A 16,651-nucleotide genomic window follows, 5' to 3' on the forward strand; every position below is an offset into this window, starting at 1 on the left:
TGCACACTGGCATTCTGGGTATTCCTTAAACACACCAGGCATACCCCTGCCTTGGGGCCTTCATACTTAATCTGCCTGCCACATTTCCTTAGACATTGGCATGGCTTTTCCACTTTCTTCAGTTTTTTTTCCCCCAAAAGTCACCTTTTCAGTGAAGCTTTCCCTGCTTACTCTATCTAAATTTGACGCTCTTGGTATACAAATACACACCCACTTCTTTACCTGCTTAATATTCTCCACAGCACATAACACTTTCTATTGTATATTTTCCTGATTTATATTGTTTAATGTCTGTTTCTTGTGCTAAAATGTAGCTTCAGAAGGATAAGGATTTTGTCTGATAAATCATCAGAACTTAGAATTGTGACTGGCATATAATATAGTAGGCGCTCACTGAGTATTTATTGAAATCAGTCAACCAGTCAAAGATGAGAGAGCCTCCAAATAGCTACTTGAAAAATACCTAACTCTTTTATTGGAAGTTTCTTTATTTTTCTTCTTATAACAATTCAATCTTTTCTTCATGTTTTCCTACATGGACTTATGGATTATCTTCATTTTTGTGATTAAGTTTACCCGACACACGGCTCTTTATTTCATTTTCTTGGTCATCTGTGAGATTCTTGGATATATTTGCCTGGTCTAGGATGTTTAGAGACATGATTATGTGTTAGTGTCTTAGTTAAATTTGATGACCACTGTCCGTTACATTTTCCCATTTCAAATATAATTCCATTCACTAGCAACACACAGTACAATACATAAGTCATACAAACTCTAAAAGCTATCTGGATAGTGGGGAAGCTTCTTAAGGTCATTTTCATCTCATTATACAAATTTTTGAAAAGCTACTATGTACTGGGTACTTTGTTAGATTTTGGAAATCCAAAGAGATAAACAGTCCCTACTTCCAGAAAACTCACATTTTAGAAGTTTGAAATAGGTAAAACCATTATTAAATTATGTACCATGTATTATAATAGATCTGTTAAATACTGTGGGGGCACTAAAGAGGTTTGCTTGGGTGAGGAGATGGATGGGGAAAGCTTCACTGGGAGATGACCTTGAAGCTATTTGTTGAAGAAGAGTAAGTAGGAATTTTCCAGGAGGACTGAGCAGAGAGGAATAGAAAGGAGTAAGAGTAAAGACGTGGGAGTAAAGAAGGACTCGCAGAGATCTGCCATGTTTACACAGTGTGCTGGTCATTTTTCATAACCTTGTCTGATAAATCATTTTGAGCATCCTATGACATAGGTGTTCACATTTCCATTTTATAGATGAAGAAATGGGCCCAGACAAATCAGCTTAGGGTAACAGAACTGGTAAATGTTGATTTGGATACTCAGGGTGGAAGATTGAGGGAGTTCATGCTTGCCACATGGATGAAAAACATGAAGTTTTATAAAAAAAAAAAAAAAGTACAAATTTAGAATACTAAAGGCAAAGAGGAATGGGGAATGGTATGAATTAAGGATGAGGAGGAGGATGATATTGAGCAGATTTGAAGGCCAGCAGACATCAGAAGCCATAATCTTCTTCTGATGCCATTTAGTGTGGACATAAGACTTTTCTTCAGCCAGACTTAGCAGTGTAAGAAAAGGAATCTCTGTGGTAACTCTCCAACCATTTTGAAGCCAATCAATTTCATTGAGATTTTATCATTCATTGGTTTCTGCAGTGCTGTTATGCATATGCATGGGTATTTTAATATCTAAAATATTCATGCTTTGTGTATGGTCAAAGGTAATACAGTGAAAACTATGTTTTTTTGGCATTTTTCACAGATAAAATCTAAAATTGTCATGAATTTTTAAGAATTAAATACCATTGGCCAATATCACATAAATTTGTTATGTGTATACATATTGTCTTTGTTTTTCATGGTGACCATAATGAAATTGTTAAAAACTGAATTTCCAAATTTGGGGCAAATAGAATGTTTTCTGTTTTCCTTATATAGACCACTGTTCCCAAACACCAGTCTGGAGTAGTTTTTAAAGAATTAGTTGGTAGAATTTCTAACTGATGTGTAACTGATTTAGTTCTTAGCGCGCTCTCTCTCTCTCTCTATATATATATGCACATTTTTTCCCAAGTTTTTATTATAACCAATTAATTCCAGTTAACATATAGTGTAATATTACTTTGAGGTGTAGAATGTAGTGATTCATCACTTAACATACAACACCAGGTGCTCATCACAAGTGCCCTCCTGAATCCCCATCGCCTATTTCACCCATCCCCCCACCCCCACCCCTCCGGTAACCATCAGTTTGTTCTCTGTAGTTAAGAGTCTGTTTCTTTTTCTCCCCCATGTTCATTTGTTTTGTTTCTTAAATTCCTCACATGAGTAAAATCATATGGTATTTGTCATTCTTATATGTGCACATTTTTATAGAAAGATCAGCTCGTTTAAGTATGTGCTAGCCTAATGTTGTACAGAGAAGAAAAATGTATCTAAGAATTTATTTAGATCTTCTGCAGGCCTAGATAATGTTAGCTACTTTCCAAACCCATATACATCTGAGTCTTCAAAGAAAATGTTTCAAAACTAAAACTTGCCGAAGGCAGCTTTGTGGATATTTTTAAGAACAACAATAACAAAAACCCTTGTATGGCATCCGCATTTACCATCTTCTCTTTCCTATGTGTGTATGACACCTATGGCAATTTTAGCTAGGCCAGAGTACAGGTATATACACATCTTTCTTTTTAAATACCACTGCCTGATTACTTTTATTTTCAGCACATATTGTAGTTTTCCTAAGTCAAAGAAATAACATTTCTCTAGTTGCTGTAAAATCACAGATGTACCATCGTGCTAATCCAGTCGCATGAGCAATTTTAGACATTTAACCTGGTTATTGCCTCATTGTTAGAAAATGACTTTCCGGGGCGCCTGGGTGGCTCAGTTGGTTAAGCGACTGCCTTCAGCTCAGGTCATGATCCTGGAGTCCCGGGATCGAGTCCCACATCAGGCTCCCTGCTCAGCAGGGAGTCTGCTTCTCCCTCTGACCCTCCTCCCTCTCATGCTCTCTGTCTCTCATTCTCTCTCTCTCACAAATAAATAAAATCTTAAAAAAAAAAAAATTAAAAAAAAAAAAAAGAAAATGACTTTCCTTGTGGTACTAACACTATGCCTGATTCACCATTTTGCTTTTAAATTGTGTTTTCAGTGTCATTTTTGTTGTTCTGTTACTGGCAATTTAGTTTTAAAGAATCGTTATTTAAAAAACATTCAAAATAAAAATTGAAGTATACCATGTGCTTGACACTGGATTAGATATGATGTTGCATATATAAAAGAAATAAATTAGATCTGGTTAGCCTGAGGATATAATACTGAAGTTTAAGTAAATGTGAAATAGCATAGTAATAAAGCATATGTGAAATTTTTTTCAACAGTGGTAAATGAGAGAAGATGTTGATGGAGTTCTCTGATATTTACACAGTTATGCTAAATGAACCATGGACAATTTAAAAGCCCCAGTATGTTTTAGAAGTTATTTTACTTTTAAAAATTAAAGCCAAATAAAGGTATGGTTAAGAGTTTTGTGTGAATGACTTGCTGAGATTTCAGATTCGCTCTCCTGTACTTCCTGTTTTCTATATTTGCAATTAGATAGTTTCTTTTCCCCGTTGGGGTCATTCACATATGTGGAGGGCTGGGGGAATTTGTTGTTGTTTTAGACCTCTCTCAATTTGTGTCTGAAAGAAAAATACCAATGAATTTTTAGTGAATAGAAAACTGTTAGGTAATAGATAAATATGTTTTTCTGGGAAATTGATCATATTCTTATTCTGGACCAGTTAAGGTTAAAGTTTTAAAACTTAATTGCTTATATCTAATAGTTTTAGTATTTCCATTGAAAACTTTATGAGAAAGACCTTTGTTCTTATTTCATAGTACAAAATCTGATTGTGTAGGATACATGGTATTTTTTGAAAATCTCAAGTTGGGTTCAGCTCCCAAATAATATATTTTTGTTTGTTATCAATTGTCTATGCTTAAAAAGTATAAATTATTTTAATATCAAATTAATTGCAAATACCATTGAAGAGGTAAATAAGATATAACTCCTTCCAGTAAGGAATTTTAATTCCAGTAAGGAAAATGAGTTTTTGATGAGCTGTGCTATACTTTGTCCATTCACTGTGGATAAATAAGATTTGATTGCACAGTTTTTGGTCATATATTGAATATTTTTATTTGCTCCAGTGATCTACCTAATTTGGGTTTGGTTTTGTTGTTGTTTTTAAAGGTTGCAGGGCCTTTAGTGTTTATCTTTTTGTAAAGTTAGTCTTTAGAAATAGAGGTTAACTCTGGCATCAACATTACTTTTCTCGTATTATTATTATTTTGTTATGTTATTAATATTTTTCTTGTTAAATGAATGAAAAATGAAATACATATGGCAGGTTTCTGATGTGCTCTAGGAGCACAAAGGTAACTGATACACCCTTTTTTAGTTTAGTGAGCTTCTTTATTTATTTTTTTACAGAGATTCTCATGTTGGGACTCATAAACTGAAGGGCTTCAGAGAAACCCTTGGATCCCTTCAAACTATATAAAAATTTTGCTGTGTATTTATATTTATGGTTTTCTGGGGTGATCCATAGATTTCATTAGATTTTTTTTTTTTAAGATTTTATTTATTTATTTGACAGAGAGAGATAGCGAGAGCAGGAACACAAGCGGGGGGAGTGGGAGAGGGAGAAGCAGGCTTCCCACCGAGTGGGGAACCTGACGTGGGGCTCCATCCCAGGACCCTGGGATCATGACCCGAGCCGAAGGCAGACGCTTAACAACTAAGCCACCCAGGCGCCCTGATTTCATTAGATTTTTAAAAGACACTTGGTATCTAGAAAAGCTAAAGGAGACACAACACATTTAACTATAACTTTGTGTAATAAATGTTGTAATAAGGATAAAAATAAAGGTCTTTGGGAGATTAATGTAAACATTGGAGGCCCACCATGTTCAGTGTCCTACATAGGACTCATTTGATATAGGTCTTTGCCCTGTGCATAGGGTAGTGACTGGTGTATGTAATGTTTGTATTAGTGAGGGTCAGGTAGTAATGGGTGGTGTTTTTTTTGAAGATAGTTTAATGAAGGGATTATTGGCAGAGGTGGGCATGCTTTAAGGTAACCAGAAATGAATGATGAATCACCCAGGGCCTGGCAATGGTTGGAAATTTATCTACCCAGGGAAAGGGGCAAGAGGATGGGAATTATGTTCCAGAACCCAGTAAGAGTTGTAGGCATGGAAGAGGAGCCCTTTAACAGGAGCTGTGGCCAAAGAGGAAACATAGCAGGGAGTAAATTGTACCATTACTTCTATCTCTTTCCACCTTTTGCTATTCTGCTGATGCTTCCTGTTGGGAAGGACTGTCTCTTATGCACAGTATTTCAGTCCCACTTGGCCACATAAAAGTGGGCCTTGGGCTCAGAATACTTCCCTACCAAGAGAAGAGGAGCTCACATAGCCTGTGCTGGGTTTACCACCTTTGTGGCATTATCTTTCCTGGTTTCGTGCTTATTGAGTGTTTCTTAGTTCTGCTTAAGCATAGTCAATGGCTCTTACATATGCCCTCAGATATATCAGTATTTCAGACTCCAGGGACAGTGTAGGGTAGAGAGAGGGAAGGTCCTTCTATTGCACCACCAGAAGGGTGGGTGCTTGAAGGCCCATTTCCCTTAGTCAGCTAGCTGCTGGGGGCACCCACTAGCCATAAGGGACTGATGCATACAACTGAAACTGATCTGTATCTTCTCTAATGTAAGTAAAGCATTATCCAGTGCTTGACTTTTACAGTGTTTTCCTTGGCAACTTTGATACGAAGATGCAACAGGCAGAAGTGTCTGGAGTCCTCACCTGTGATTGTTAACCTATGTTTGGTGTTCTTTTTGACACTTCCTCTCCTTGGCAAAACCCACCCAGAAACTAAAGGGCAAGTGAGGACTTGGATAATGTGGTCGTTAGAGATAAGGGAAGGCAGAAGTACAGAGCAAGTCCTAAGGGTGAAGAATGAATCTGGAGGGACAAATGGAGAATAATCAGCAGAGTGCTTAATACTTATTTGTTGAATTAAATTGAATTTTTATTGTTAAACATAGTTTAGGTTTATGTATTAAAGTGAAAAATGATCAAATGCCTAATGCTTTAATGTTTCTGATATAAATACCTTAAATTAAAATCTCTTTGGAATTATAGAGGCAGCTATTTGTATTTTGAGTAGTTGAAGTAGTAAAAAGACACAATAATTATTAATCTATAAAAATGTGAACTTTTATATAGACTAACTCAATTTTTCAAGACTTTACATTTTTTAAATATGCATTTTTCGAAATGTGAAAATTTGGATTATTTAATCTCGAGAAGACCAATTCATTTTCTAGGGCCTACCTCAAAAATTACTTATATGAATCTTCCTTTAGACAAATTTCAGGGTTTACAGAACACTGTTCATACTTCTGTCATACCACTTATATTCAATAATAGCTAGTTATTTTTATTGATAATATTAAAAGCAGTTCACATTTACTGACTGTTAACTATGTGCCAAGCCACTATATTAAGTCCTTTATATACATTATTATATTTTATCCTCACAATAATCCTAGGAAGTACAGATACTATTGCTTGGTGCTTGGGATGCCTCAATGGACAGAACAAGTTCCGCAAAGGCTGGAGATCTTTATATGCTGGTATTAATATTTCTGCACCATTTTGTTGTTGTTGTTAGTATCCCCTACTTACTCTTTTCATTGAGTACTTGTTATGTGTATTAACCATTTAGATTTTTTTCTATGAAGCCCATGACCTTTTGCCCATTTTTCTTTCTTTCTTCTTTTTTAAAGATTTTATTTATTTATTAGAGAGAGAGAGGGAACACAAGCAGGGGGAGTGGGAGAGGGAGAAGCAGGCTTCCCGCTGAGCAGGGAGCCCGATGCGGGGCTGGATCCCAGGACCCTGGGATCATGACCTGAGCTGAAGGCAGACGCTTAACGACTGAACCACCCAGGCACCCCATTGCCCATTTTTCTATTGAATTGTCCCTCGTCTTATTATTGATGTGAGGGAATCCTATATGTGTCTTTGGATATGTGCTCATTGTCTGTTACGTGTTGCTAATGACTTCTCCCATTCTGTGGCAGATTTAGGCTGAAGAGTTAAGAACAACTATCTGGGTAGGCAAAGGCAAATATTTCTAGTCAGATGAAAGAATAAACAAGGTTATAAGGAGGGGAAATAAATTCACACATGAAACAGTTGAGTAGTTTGTTTGGACTGAGGTTCATTAAAGTGAACCAGTGGAAGATAAGACTGGAAATTTCAAACTATATAGCCTCAGGGAAGCTCTAGAAAATGGCAAAAATATACCTCAACAGAATATCTTCTTTTAAATCAGTACTCACTTCCCTTCTGTTCAGGACAACCTGTCTACACAACCTGAAAGGAACTTGGGAAACTATTTTGCCTCTCTGGATAGCTAGCTCTAGGCTTCCTCTCCTCTGCCAGGGAAAGAATCTTCTTTCCTAAAGTGCACCAGTGTTACTGCCTGGTGAAAAGGTCTATCTTAGAACTAGAACTGAGAACTATAGATAAACTTCATCTTGTCCATGAAGAGCTCTAGATTTCTAAGAGAAAGCTAACTGGATATTAAAGTTAAAGCACCTCATATGGGTGCTCTTTGTTTCCTGGTGTTTCTCATGATAGAGTCTTCCCTTGAAGATTTGGGGCTTTGATTTCCTAAGGCTTGTATTCTCTTATGGAACTTGTAGACTGATGTCTGTAGGGCTTTTTGGTTTTATCATCCCTCTAGTCTCAGCCTCCATCTAACTACTTCTGCACCAATGTGAAATGAATCCATTCTGTTTCCTACTGAGATTATTCTAGATTTTTTTTTTTAATGGTCTTTCCTGGATCTAGTGGATTTACCTCTCTCACCACTAATCAGACAAAAACATTTCTGTGATGTCTCTCCTTAATTTCTGTATCCATCAAAATTTGACTTGGTTGCAAGTGCCTGGAAATTACAGTGGCTTATGAAGATAGAATTCTATTTTTATCTCATATAAGTAAAGGCAGTCCAGGGGTGCTATGGCAGCTCCATAATCATCGAGGACACAGTCTCCTTTCATCCCATTGTTTTTCCTTCTTTATCCAAAATGGCTGCTCTAGGTAGAATGTCTACATTTCCAGCAAGCGGGAATGGAAAAGGAGAAGGACATTTCCTCCATCCCCAAAGGACTTCTCAGAAGTTGCACATACCACCACCCTGTTTATTATCTTAAAAGCCAACACTTAGTTAACATAGCCATAGTCTAAGGGAGGCTTGGAAATATGTCTGGTTAAAAATAGGAACTCTTGATCCTAGAGAAGAAAGGGAGAATGGGGATGTTGGGGGGAAACCATTGATCTCTGCTACATAAACCTTTTCTGTTGTGACTTAAATATTTTTCTGAGATGGTAAAGGAGAAAAGCATAGAATAATATGTAGTACATAACCAATTTAAAATAGATTTTTATCAGAATGAGCTCATAATTTTAGATTCTGAATTCTTGGCTCTTACTTAAAAATTTTTACATTGGTCTAGAAAGGTAGAAGTAAATTAACTTTTAAATTATTCATAATTTTTACTAATTTTTGGCAGTTTGACTTCTTTACTAAACATAGATCTAATGTTTTATCAAAATTTTAAGTATAGCAAATGCCATTGAGCTTTGTAAATATAAAGGGAATATGTGCTTTTTATCTTTGTAGAAGATAAGTATATTTAACCCACTATTAAGAATAATTTAGGGCACCTGGGTGGCTCAGATGGTTGAGCGTCTGCCTTTGGCTCAGGTCACGACCCCAGGGTCCTGGGATCGAGTCCCACATCGGGCTCCCTGCTAGGCGGGGAGCCTGCTTCTCCCTCTGCCTCTCTCTCTGACTTTCATGAATAAATAAATTAAAAAAAAAACATTAAAAAAAAAAAAGAATAATTTACAGGGGCGCCTGGGTGGCTCAGTCATTTGAGCATCCTACTCTTGGTTTCCGCTCAGGTCATGATCTTGGGGTCATGGGATCGGGTCCCATGTTGTGTTCCGCACTCAGTGTGGAGTCTACTTGTCACTCTCCCTCTGTTCCTGCACCCCCAAAATAAATAAATAAAATCTTAAAAAAAAAAAGAAGAATCTACAGAAAATATTTTAGTAATAGGTAACATACAAGTTCTTGGGTAGAATGAATTCAAATATATGGAAATTAAGTGATACCTAGGATAATTTTGGTTTACTGAAAATTAGCTGATATAGTACGCAATAGGTAGAATCCCGTAGACACTGCAGATTAAAGAAAAAAATTCTATTCTTCACAGCAGAGGTTGAGGAAAATGTATTTAACGTAATTATTTTCATTATTTAAAATGGTTTACTTTAAAAAAGCTAGTGTGTAAGACTGTGTAAGTGATAATCATTTTTTCCTTCATAGGCAAGAAGTTTGATAGCTGTAGGACTGGGTGTTGCAGCTCTTGCGTTTGCAGGTGAGATAAATAAAGGATACTTATCAATAAATGTTGCAGAAGAAATATTTTCAAATAGTTTCTATAGTGATTCATGAGGAGACCCTCCGTATTCTGAGGTTTGGGTTTTAAGACATACATTCTCATTTTTTCCTCCCATTTATAGTCACTGAACATTTGTCAATGTAGCAAAAACTAGATGAACTGTGTAGTGAAGAAAATTTACAATGTATGAAGCTACTGGGGCGCCTGGGTGGCTCAGTCATTAAGTGTCTGCCTTCAGCTCAGGTCATGGTCCCAGGGTCCTGGGATTGAGCCCCACATCAGGCTCCCTGCTCGGCAGGAAGCCTGCTCTCCCTCTCCCATTCCCCCAGCTTGTATTTCCTCTCTCGTTGTGTCTCTCTCTGTCAAATAAATAAATAAAAATCTTAAAAAAACAAAACAAAACAAAAAAAACAATGTATGAAGCTAGGAAAACTAGCCCCAATAATAGTTGACCTTCCTGGCATTTTTTTAGTTTGAGTGATATAGTATACTTTAAAAAAATTCTTTAATATGAAGCAATGTAAGTGATATGGGGTTCCTTTATTGTACCATGTTGGATTTTTTTCTTGCAGGATTAGATTACACATTTCCTGAGCTGTCGCTTTTTCTGATGAGCATAGTTGTTCCCTGTAATGTATTAGTTACTTCATTTTTAACACATTGGTGTAATTTTTTTGATAAACTCAGGAGAATTTCTTTTACTGCCCAAATCACCAAAGAATAGTTATAAAAATTTAAAGCAAAATTTCTCTCTTCCAGTCATTAACTTATAGTTTTAAATTACATGGCTATTTCCTAATCATATATTAATCTGGGAGCATCTCCTTGTTGATAAAGCTTTACATTTTTTGTTTTAGCATTTGTATCTCAAGTTCCATGGGTTTGATTTTGTTTCTTGGATCTTCTTTTTAAGTGAAGCTACATTCCATTGTGGTTATATGGAGTTAGTAAAATCCAGTAAAAAAATGAGACATAAAATTTTTTGTTTTGTTTTATAAGTATGGTACTTAATTTCACACAACTCTCTTTTAAAGCACCTTAACAATAAACACTTTAAAATCAAGAAGATCAGTGGTTCAGATTCTCTTGGTCTTTGTGCCATCAGGGTCTTGTATCTTGACATTATAACTATACTGAGGTTTCACGAGGAGACTATCATGTCCAAAAAGGAATTCTGACAAACTGGCCTATAAACATGAAACAATTTTAGTGTTAACTGTTACAGTATTAACTATTATTGGCATAGTTATTTTAAAATTCAAATGTAAGATTTTTATTTGCAATTAAAGAAAGATGCTGTAGTTTTTTGCCAGGTTCTTCTTTCTAAAATGAGAAGAATTGGCATGTGTATTGTGTATATACCATGCTGTTGCCAAGTTCTTTTTTTTTTTTTTTTTTTAAGATTTTATTTATTTTTTGACAGAGAGACAGTGAGAGAGAGAGAACACACAAGCTAGGGGAGTGGGAGAGGGAGAAGCAGGCTTCCCGCTGAGCAGGGAGCTTGATGTGGGGCTCGATCCCAGAACCCTGGGATCATGACCTGAGCTGAAGGCAGACACTTAATGACTGAGCCACCCAGGTGCCCCGCCAAGTTCTTATTACTAACTATAATATTAAATAGCAGGAACATTTCTTCCAGAGCCAAATATAACTGAATAATAGAATTTAGGAGAAAGTATACTTACACTTGTTGGAACTAGGTCTTCTGGTTTATGATTCAAGTAAACCTCCAGATGTCACTTGTTGAAGGCTTTGCTTGCTGTTTTCATTGAGACTGCCTGATTATATGTGCTTTCAAAGGAATTTTGCGGTAATTTAAAAGCTATACTTTGTACCATTGTAGAATCAGATGGACGTGACATCTCTAGGATAAGAGATTTGGATGAATTAGGCTTTCACTTATTCAGTTTCACTTATTTAATTTATTTAATGTCCCTTTATTTAATGTTCTCCTTGATCTCAAGAATTTTTTGTCTTCTACTTGGATTGACTACTTCCCATTTTCCATTTCTAGTGTTCTATTTCTCACTTTCACAAGTTGTTTGCACAGGAATAACAGTATGTTTAGATAGTAACTTTTTCTAAAAGATGTTTGTAATTGAACTTCCCCGGTGGAAATCTTCATTTGCGAAGAAGGTTATGGCTGGAAATTGAATAAAGTCCAGAGTGTCATAATGGGTTTTCTAGCAAGACGTTTTGGGAAGAAAGATACTACTATTAGTAGATACATGTGCTGATTAGGGTACAAAAGGTAAATTGGCCAGGTCATATTTTATTCTTGTTCCATACCCTCGAAACAGTTTGGAACCTGTTTTGCTATTGAAGACAGAGGAGTTTTAATTAGTAGGATACCTAAGAAAAGAAAGCAGCAAAATAAAATATGTTTTTAGGAGAATAGTCATCCTCAGTGAGAAGTTGACAGTCCATATCTTTGGTGACTATTTCTTACATAACTGCTTTTTTACCTTAGAGGTAACTCCATTAAAATTATTCCTGTGTTGTACAGACCTAAGTAGTTTTTGTCTTCTGTATATTTCAAAGTGATCATCACTGAGAAAACAGTACAAATAACCAGATACGTGAATATACACACGTGAGAGGACTTTCTCTCTAGTTGGTGGTGGACGGAGTGCTAGGATGTTATTTTTTTGTTACCTAGCATGTTGTATAAATGTAAGATACATAAACATTGACATTTTCTAATTTTAGAATCATGAATTAGAACTTGGTAAATTTAGTAACTCTTTTAATGATGTTAAAATGAAATGCTTCCTCCATTTAATAAACTAGAAATTTGAAAAAATAGGACTTTCTGGTACATTTTGAAATGGTTGGTGAAATAACATATATACAAGAAGCTCTCAGTAAATATTGTGGTTAGTACCTTGTGGGTACTGTATTTGATTATAGAAAATATATTTGCTTTTATTCCTGTTATTATTTAGGTCGCTATGCGTTTCAAATCTGGAAGCCTCTAGAACAAGTAATCACAGAAACGGCAAAGAAGATTTCCACGCCTGTGAGTTAAAGATGGCTTTAGTAAGAAGGCTCAATTTGACTTTTGTTTATATGCCGTATCTGATAGTAATTCAGAAAATGTCTTGGATTTTCCAACATATATCCTTGGACGGTTTGTTTAATTTATTGATTTGTTTTAGTTTCTTGGCCACATTATTTTTATTTCTAACCTCATTCCTGCTTTTGACATCTAATTACTATATTCTTTGTTTTTTTTTTTAAGATTTTTAATTTATTTATTACAGAGTGAGAAAGAGAGAGCATGAGACGGGGGAGGGTCAGAGGGAGAAGCAGACTCCCCGCCCAGCAGGGAGCCCGATGCGGGACTCGATCCCGGGACTCCGGGATCATGACCTGAGCCGAAGGCAGACGCTTAACAACTGAGCCACCCAGGCGCCCCCTAATTACTATATTCTTTTTAGTAGTATCACACCAACTTTGAGGTAATTTGTCTTTTTTGTTTAATTAATATTATTTATTCTTGCAGTGATTTTCTATACTAATCTCTGTGGTAGAAGCTGGGTATAGTTGATGAACAAAATAGACACGGTCCCTACCCTGATGGAGCTTACCCAAGAATTTATTTCATCCTAAAATTTGAGACTGGTCCCCTTGTACCAGCACCTGGTCATCTCAAACATAAAATGATAAGATTCCAATCCTGAAATCTGTAGGGCTTATACATTCATCTACAGGCATTGTAGTTACTCTCCTGAGCTGAATATAAGTGAAGAATGAATGATAGTAGGTATCTAAAAAACTGCAGTGTAGTGAACTGCTTTGTAACACTGGACACAATGCACAGAAAACTCACTGAAGCATTACAGCATAAACATTGACTTCTGGGAAATAGAAACAGATATGGGATAGATCAACTTGGCTTGCAGCAATTTGAGAATGAATGGCTTGTTTTAGCAAAGGCATTACAGGCTTGTGAGGCTTAGTTAGTCATGAACAATGACCACACTTTCAAAGGATGACATACTGACAAATAATTAAACTCAGGTTCAAAAGAAGTGCAAGTGATATTGCAGACCTATAAATGTATGTCTGTGTGGGGGCGCCTGGGTGGCTCAGTCGTTAAGCGTCTGCCTTCGGCTCAGGTCATGATCTCAGGGTCCTGGGATCGAGCCCCGCATCGGGCTCCCTGCTCCGCGGGAAGCCTGCTTCTCCCTCTCCCCCCTGCTTGTGTTCCCTCTCTCGCTGTCTCTCTCTCTCAAATAAATAAATAAAATCTTTATAAAAAAAATAAAATGAATGTCTGTGTGATTAGAGGGAACATTTTGGGGGGGGGTATTTTTTCCTTCTGTTTTCCTACTTATATTTTATTTGGCTGCAGTATTAATAGGTATTTAGCATTCATTCAGTAAGTATTCATTAAACTCCTACTACATGCCAGACGTTATTGTGGGGAGTGGGCTGTGGTCAGGGAACCATAAAAAGACATTGCCCTTAGGAGCATACATTTTAGTGGACACAGGCAATTAACAAGTAAGTAAAATACATAATACGTAGAAGTGTTGACTGCTTTCAAGAAAACTAAATCAGTGTAAGAGGTTAAAGAATAAAAGCAATGAGGAATCTATATTAGATGGGTCAGGGAAGTCCTCTCTGAGATGAGGGAGAAGGCCAGGTGAATCTCTGAAGAAAGAGCTTTCCAGGCAGTGAGGACACTGCAGAGGTCCTGAGGTGGAAATGAGCTTTGCAGCGAGAATAACTCCAGAGGAGTATGCAAAGAGAATAGTGGTAGAGTAGGGCCTAGATCATTTCAAGCCCAATAGACTGCAAATTTTACTTTCAGTGTAATGGAAAGCTTTCGGAAGGTTTTTGAGCATGGGGGCGATGTGATTTGCATTTTAGGTTATCACTCTGCCCGCTGCATGGAGTGTCGACAGGAATGAACCAGAGTAAAAGCTATCAATCCAGTTAAGAGGGTATTGAGATAGTGCAGGTAATGGATAATAGTGGCTTGAAATATAGGAATGGAAATAGTGACGTAGTTCTTTAATGGATTGTTATTTATGTCTTTCCATATGTTTATAAATAACGAATGGAGCAAATTTCAGAAATTATTTCTCTTCTGTTAAGGTGATCTTCAGTAGACATATTTATATTGTAAACAAAAGACAAGTTTTGTAGAACTACATTATTTAACATTGTAAAGGAAGAGAGAGCAAGAAAATGAGAAAATTTTCACTGCTCTGTGGAGGCTCACGGATAAGGTAGAATAATTTAAGAGATTGTCACGGGTATACTGAACTTGGCACCTGCATTTCTTAAGGAGAGAAATGATGTATCCCTCTTTCCTTCTCCTTTGTGGGCCTGAGGTAAGGAACACTTTTATATAAATCTGGCCCCTTTTTCCCCAACGAAGTGCTACTGCAATTTGCAGTGAAAATATTTCTTAGAATATCTTTATCATCATCATCGTCATCATAATTATACCTCTCTGAAGATAAGAGTGTCTTAAACAATTCTTTAAATATTAGTAATTCTAGGGAAACTGAGAAATAAATATATACATACTTTCTCTTGGCAAACTAATGATTTCAAAGTGTCAATCTTCACAAAACAACGGCATTTACAGTGTTTTGATGTTGTAAATATGATTCATTATGAAACTAAATAGAGTTGGTAAAAAATGGGAATTGTAATCGTGTGCCACTAAATCTCTGTGACTCAAAAGAAGGCCTGCAAGGTTCAAGTTCCTGTGGGTTCTTTTTAAATTTTTTCTTGAAGTTTGCTTTCTCTGTGCTTTAACATCATCTTGTTCTTAAATCTCATCTTTGTTTTTTCATACCTTTTTTCCCTCCATTTTTCTGGAATACTGCCTGGAGTAATTTTTTCATATGGAATGCATGGATGGTAAATGTCTTAAGTTCTTCTCTGCCAACAGTTTGTTTCTTTTGCTCTCACTGTTAATCATCAGTTAGCTGCTGGCTCTTTGGAATCTGGTGGAGCCAGTATGAGAGGAGGACAGAAATCTCTGCTCAGGGGGCTCCTGGCTGGCTCATTCAGTGGAGCCTGCTGCAGCTCTTGATCTTGGCATCATGAGTTCAAGCCCCATGATGGGGGTAGAGATTACTTTAAAAAAAAAATCTGCTCAGACTGAATGAACCTCAGTGGCCACATACATGCTTTCTTGCATATTCTTAGCCACATTTTCTGGTACACTAAGACTTTCAGCCAGAATTTCTGATGTTTCTCATTTCTGATTGTTCTGATTGTTCCTTTGTAAGCAGCCTGTTTTGGTTTTCTTTTGTTGTTTGTGTCTAAAACACAAACTTTAGTTTTTTGGTGATTTTTGTTTGTTTTTTAACTCTGGAAGTTTTGGGGGTTTTCTCTTTATTATTGATGTTCTGAAATTTCACAGGTATTCTTAGTGAGACTTAAGTGAAAATTGTCTATCTTTTGTTTTAGAAGATTCTCTTATGCTGTTCTTTAATTATTTTTTCCTTCCACTGTCTCTCTTCTCTGTTCCTGGAACTCTTATTAGAGACACATTGGACCTCTAAGTGTATCTTTCTTATTTTCCATCTTATCTTTTTGTTTTACATTCCACAGTATTTCCACAGCTTATTTTCCAGATCACCAGGTTGGTTTTTAGCAGTGGACATTCTGTTATTTAGTCCATCTGCTAAATTTTTTACATCAGTAATATTTTAAAGATTTTATTTATTTATTTGAGAGAGAGAATGAGAGAGAGAGAGAGCATGAGAAGGGGGAGGGTCAGAGGGAGAAGCAGACTCCCTGCCGAGCAGGGAGCCCAATGCGGGACTCGATCCAGGGACTCCAGGATCATGACCTGAGCCGAAGGCAGTGGCTTAACCAACTGAGCCACCCAGGCACCCCATCAGTAATATTTTAATATCTGAAAATTTTCTTCTTTTTCATAGCAACTTACCCTTTATGGCTATAAGATACTAATTCAAATTTTGTTAAATCCTCTTCTGTTTCCTGATTTATCTCCTTCCTCCAAAAGCCAGTTGTTATTTGTTCATCTTTGTTCTGCTTTTCTCCCATGATACTGGATTTGTTCAAATGTCTGATAATCCTTGGTTATTGGTTTCTGTTT

At 36.5% G+C, this 16,651-nt stretch overlaps 1 protein-coding gene across 1 annotated transcript in view; it reads left to right on the plus strand.

Moving 5' to 3' along the window:
* The window catches only part of DNAJC15 (DnaJ heat shock protein family (Hsp40) member C15), a 76,742-nt gene that overhangs the window by 19,005 nt on the left and 41,086 nt on the right, over positions 1-16,651 (plus strand). The window contains exons 2-3 of the mRNA XM_021697912.1: positions 9,483-9,534; positions 12,504-12,577. Of these exons, the coding sequence (XP_021553587.1) occupies positions 9,483-9,534; positions 12,504-12,577 (126 nt within the window). The remainder of the gene's footprint in view (positions 1-9,482; positions 9,535-12,503; positions 12,578-16,651) is intronic.

This window comes from Neomonachus schauinslandi, chromosome 3 (assembly GCF_002201575.2).
Source record: "Neomonachus schauinslandi chromosome 3, ASM220157v2, whole genome shotgun sequence".
Taxonomy (NCBI): Eukaryota; Metazoa; Chordata; class Mammalia; order Carnivora; family Phocidae; genus Neomonachus; species Neomonachus schauinslandi.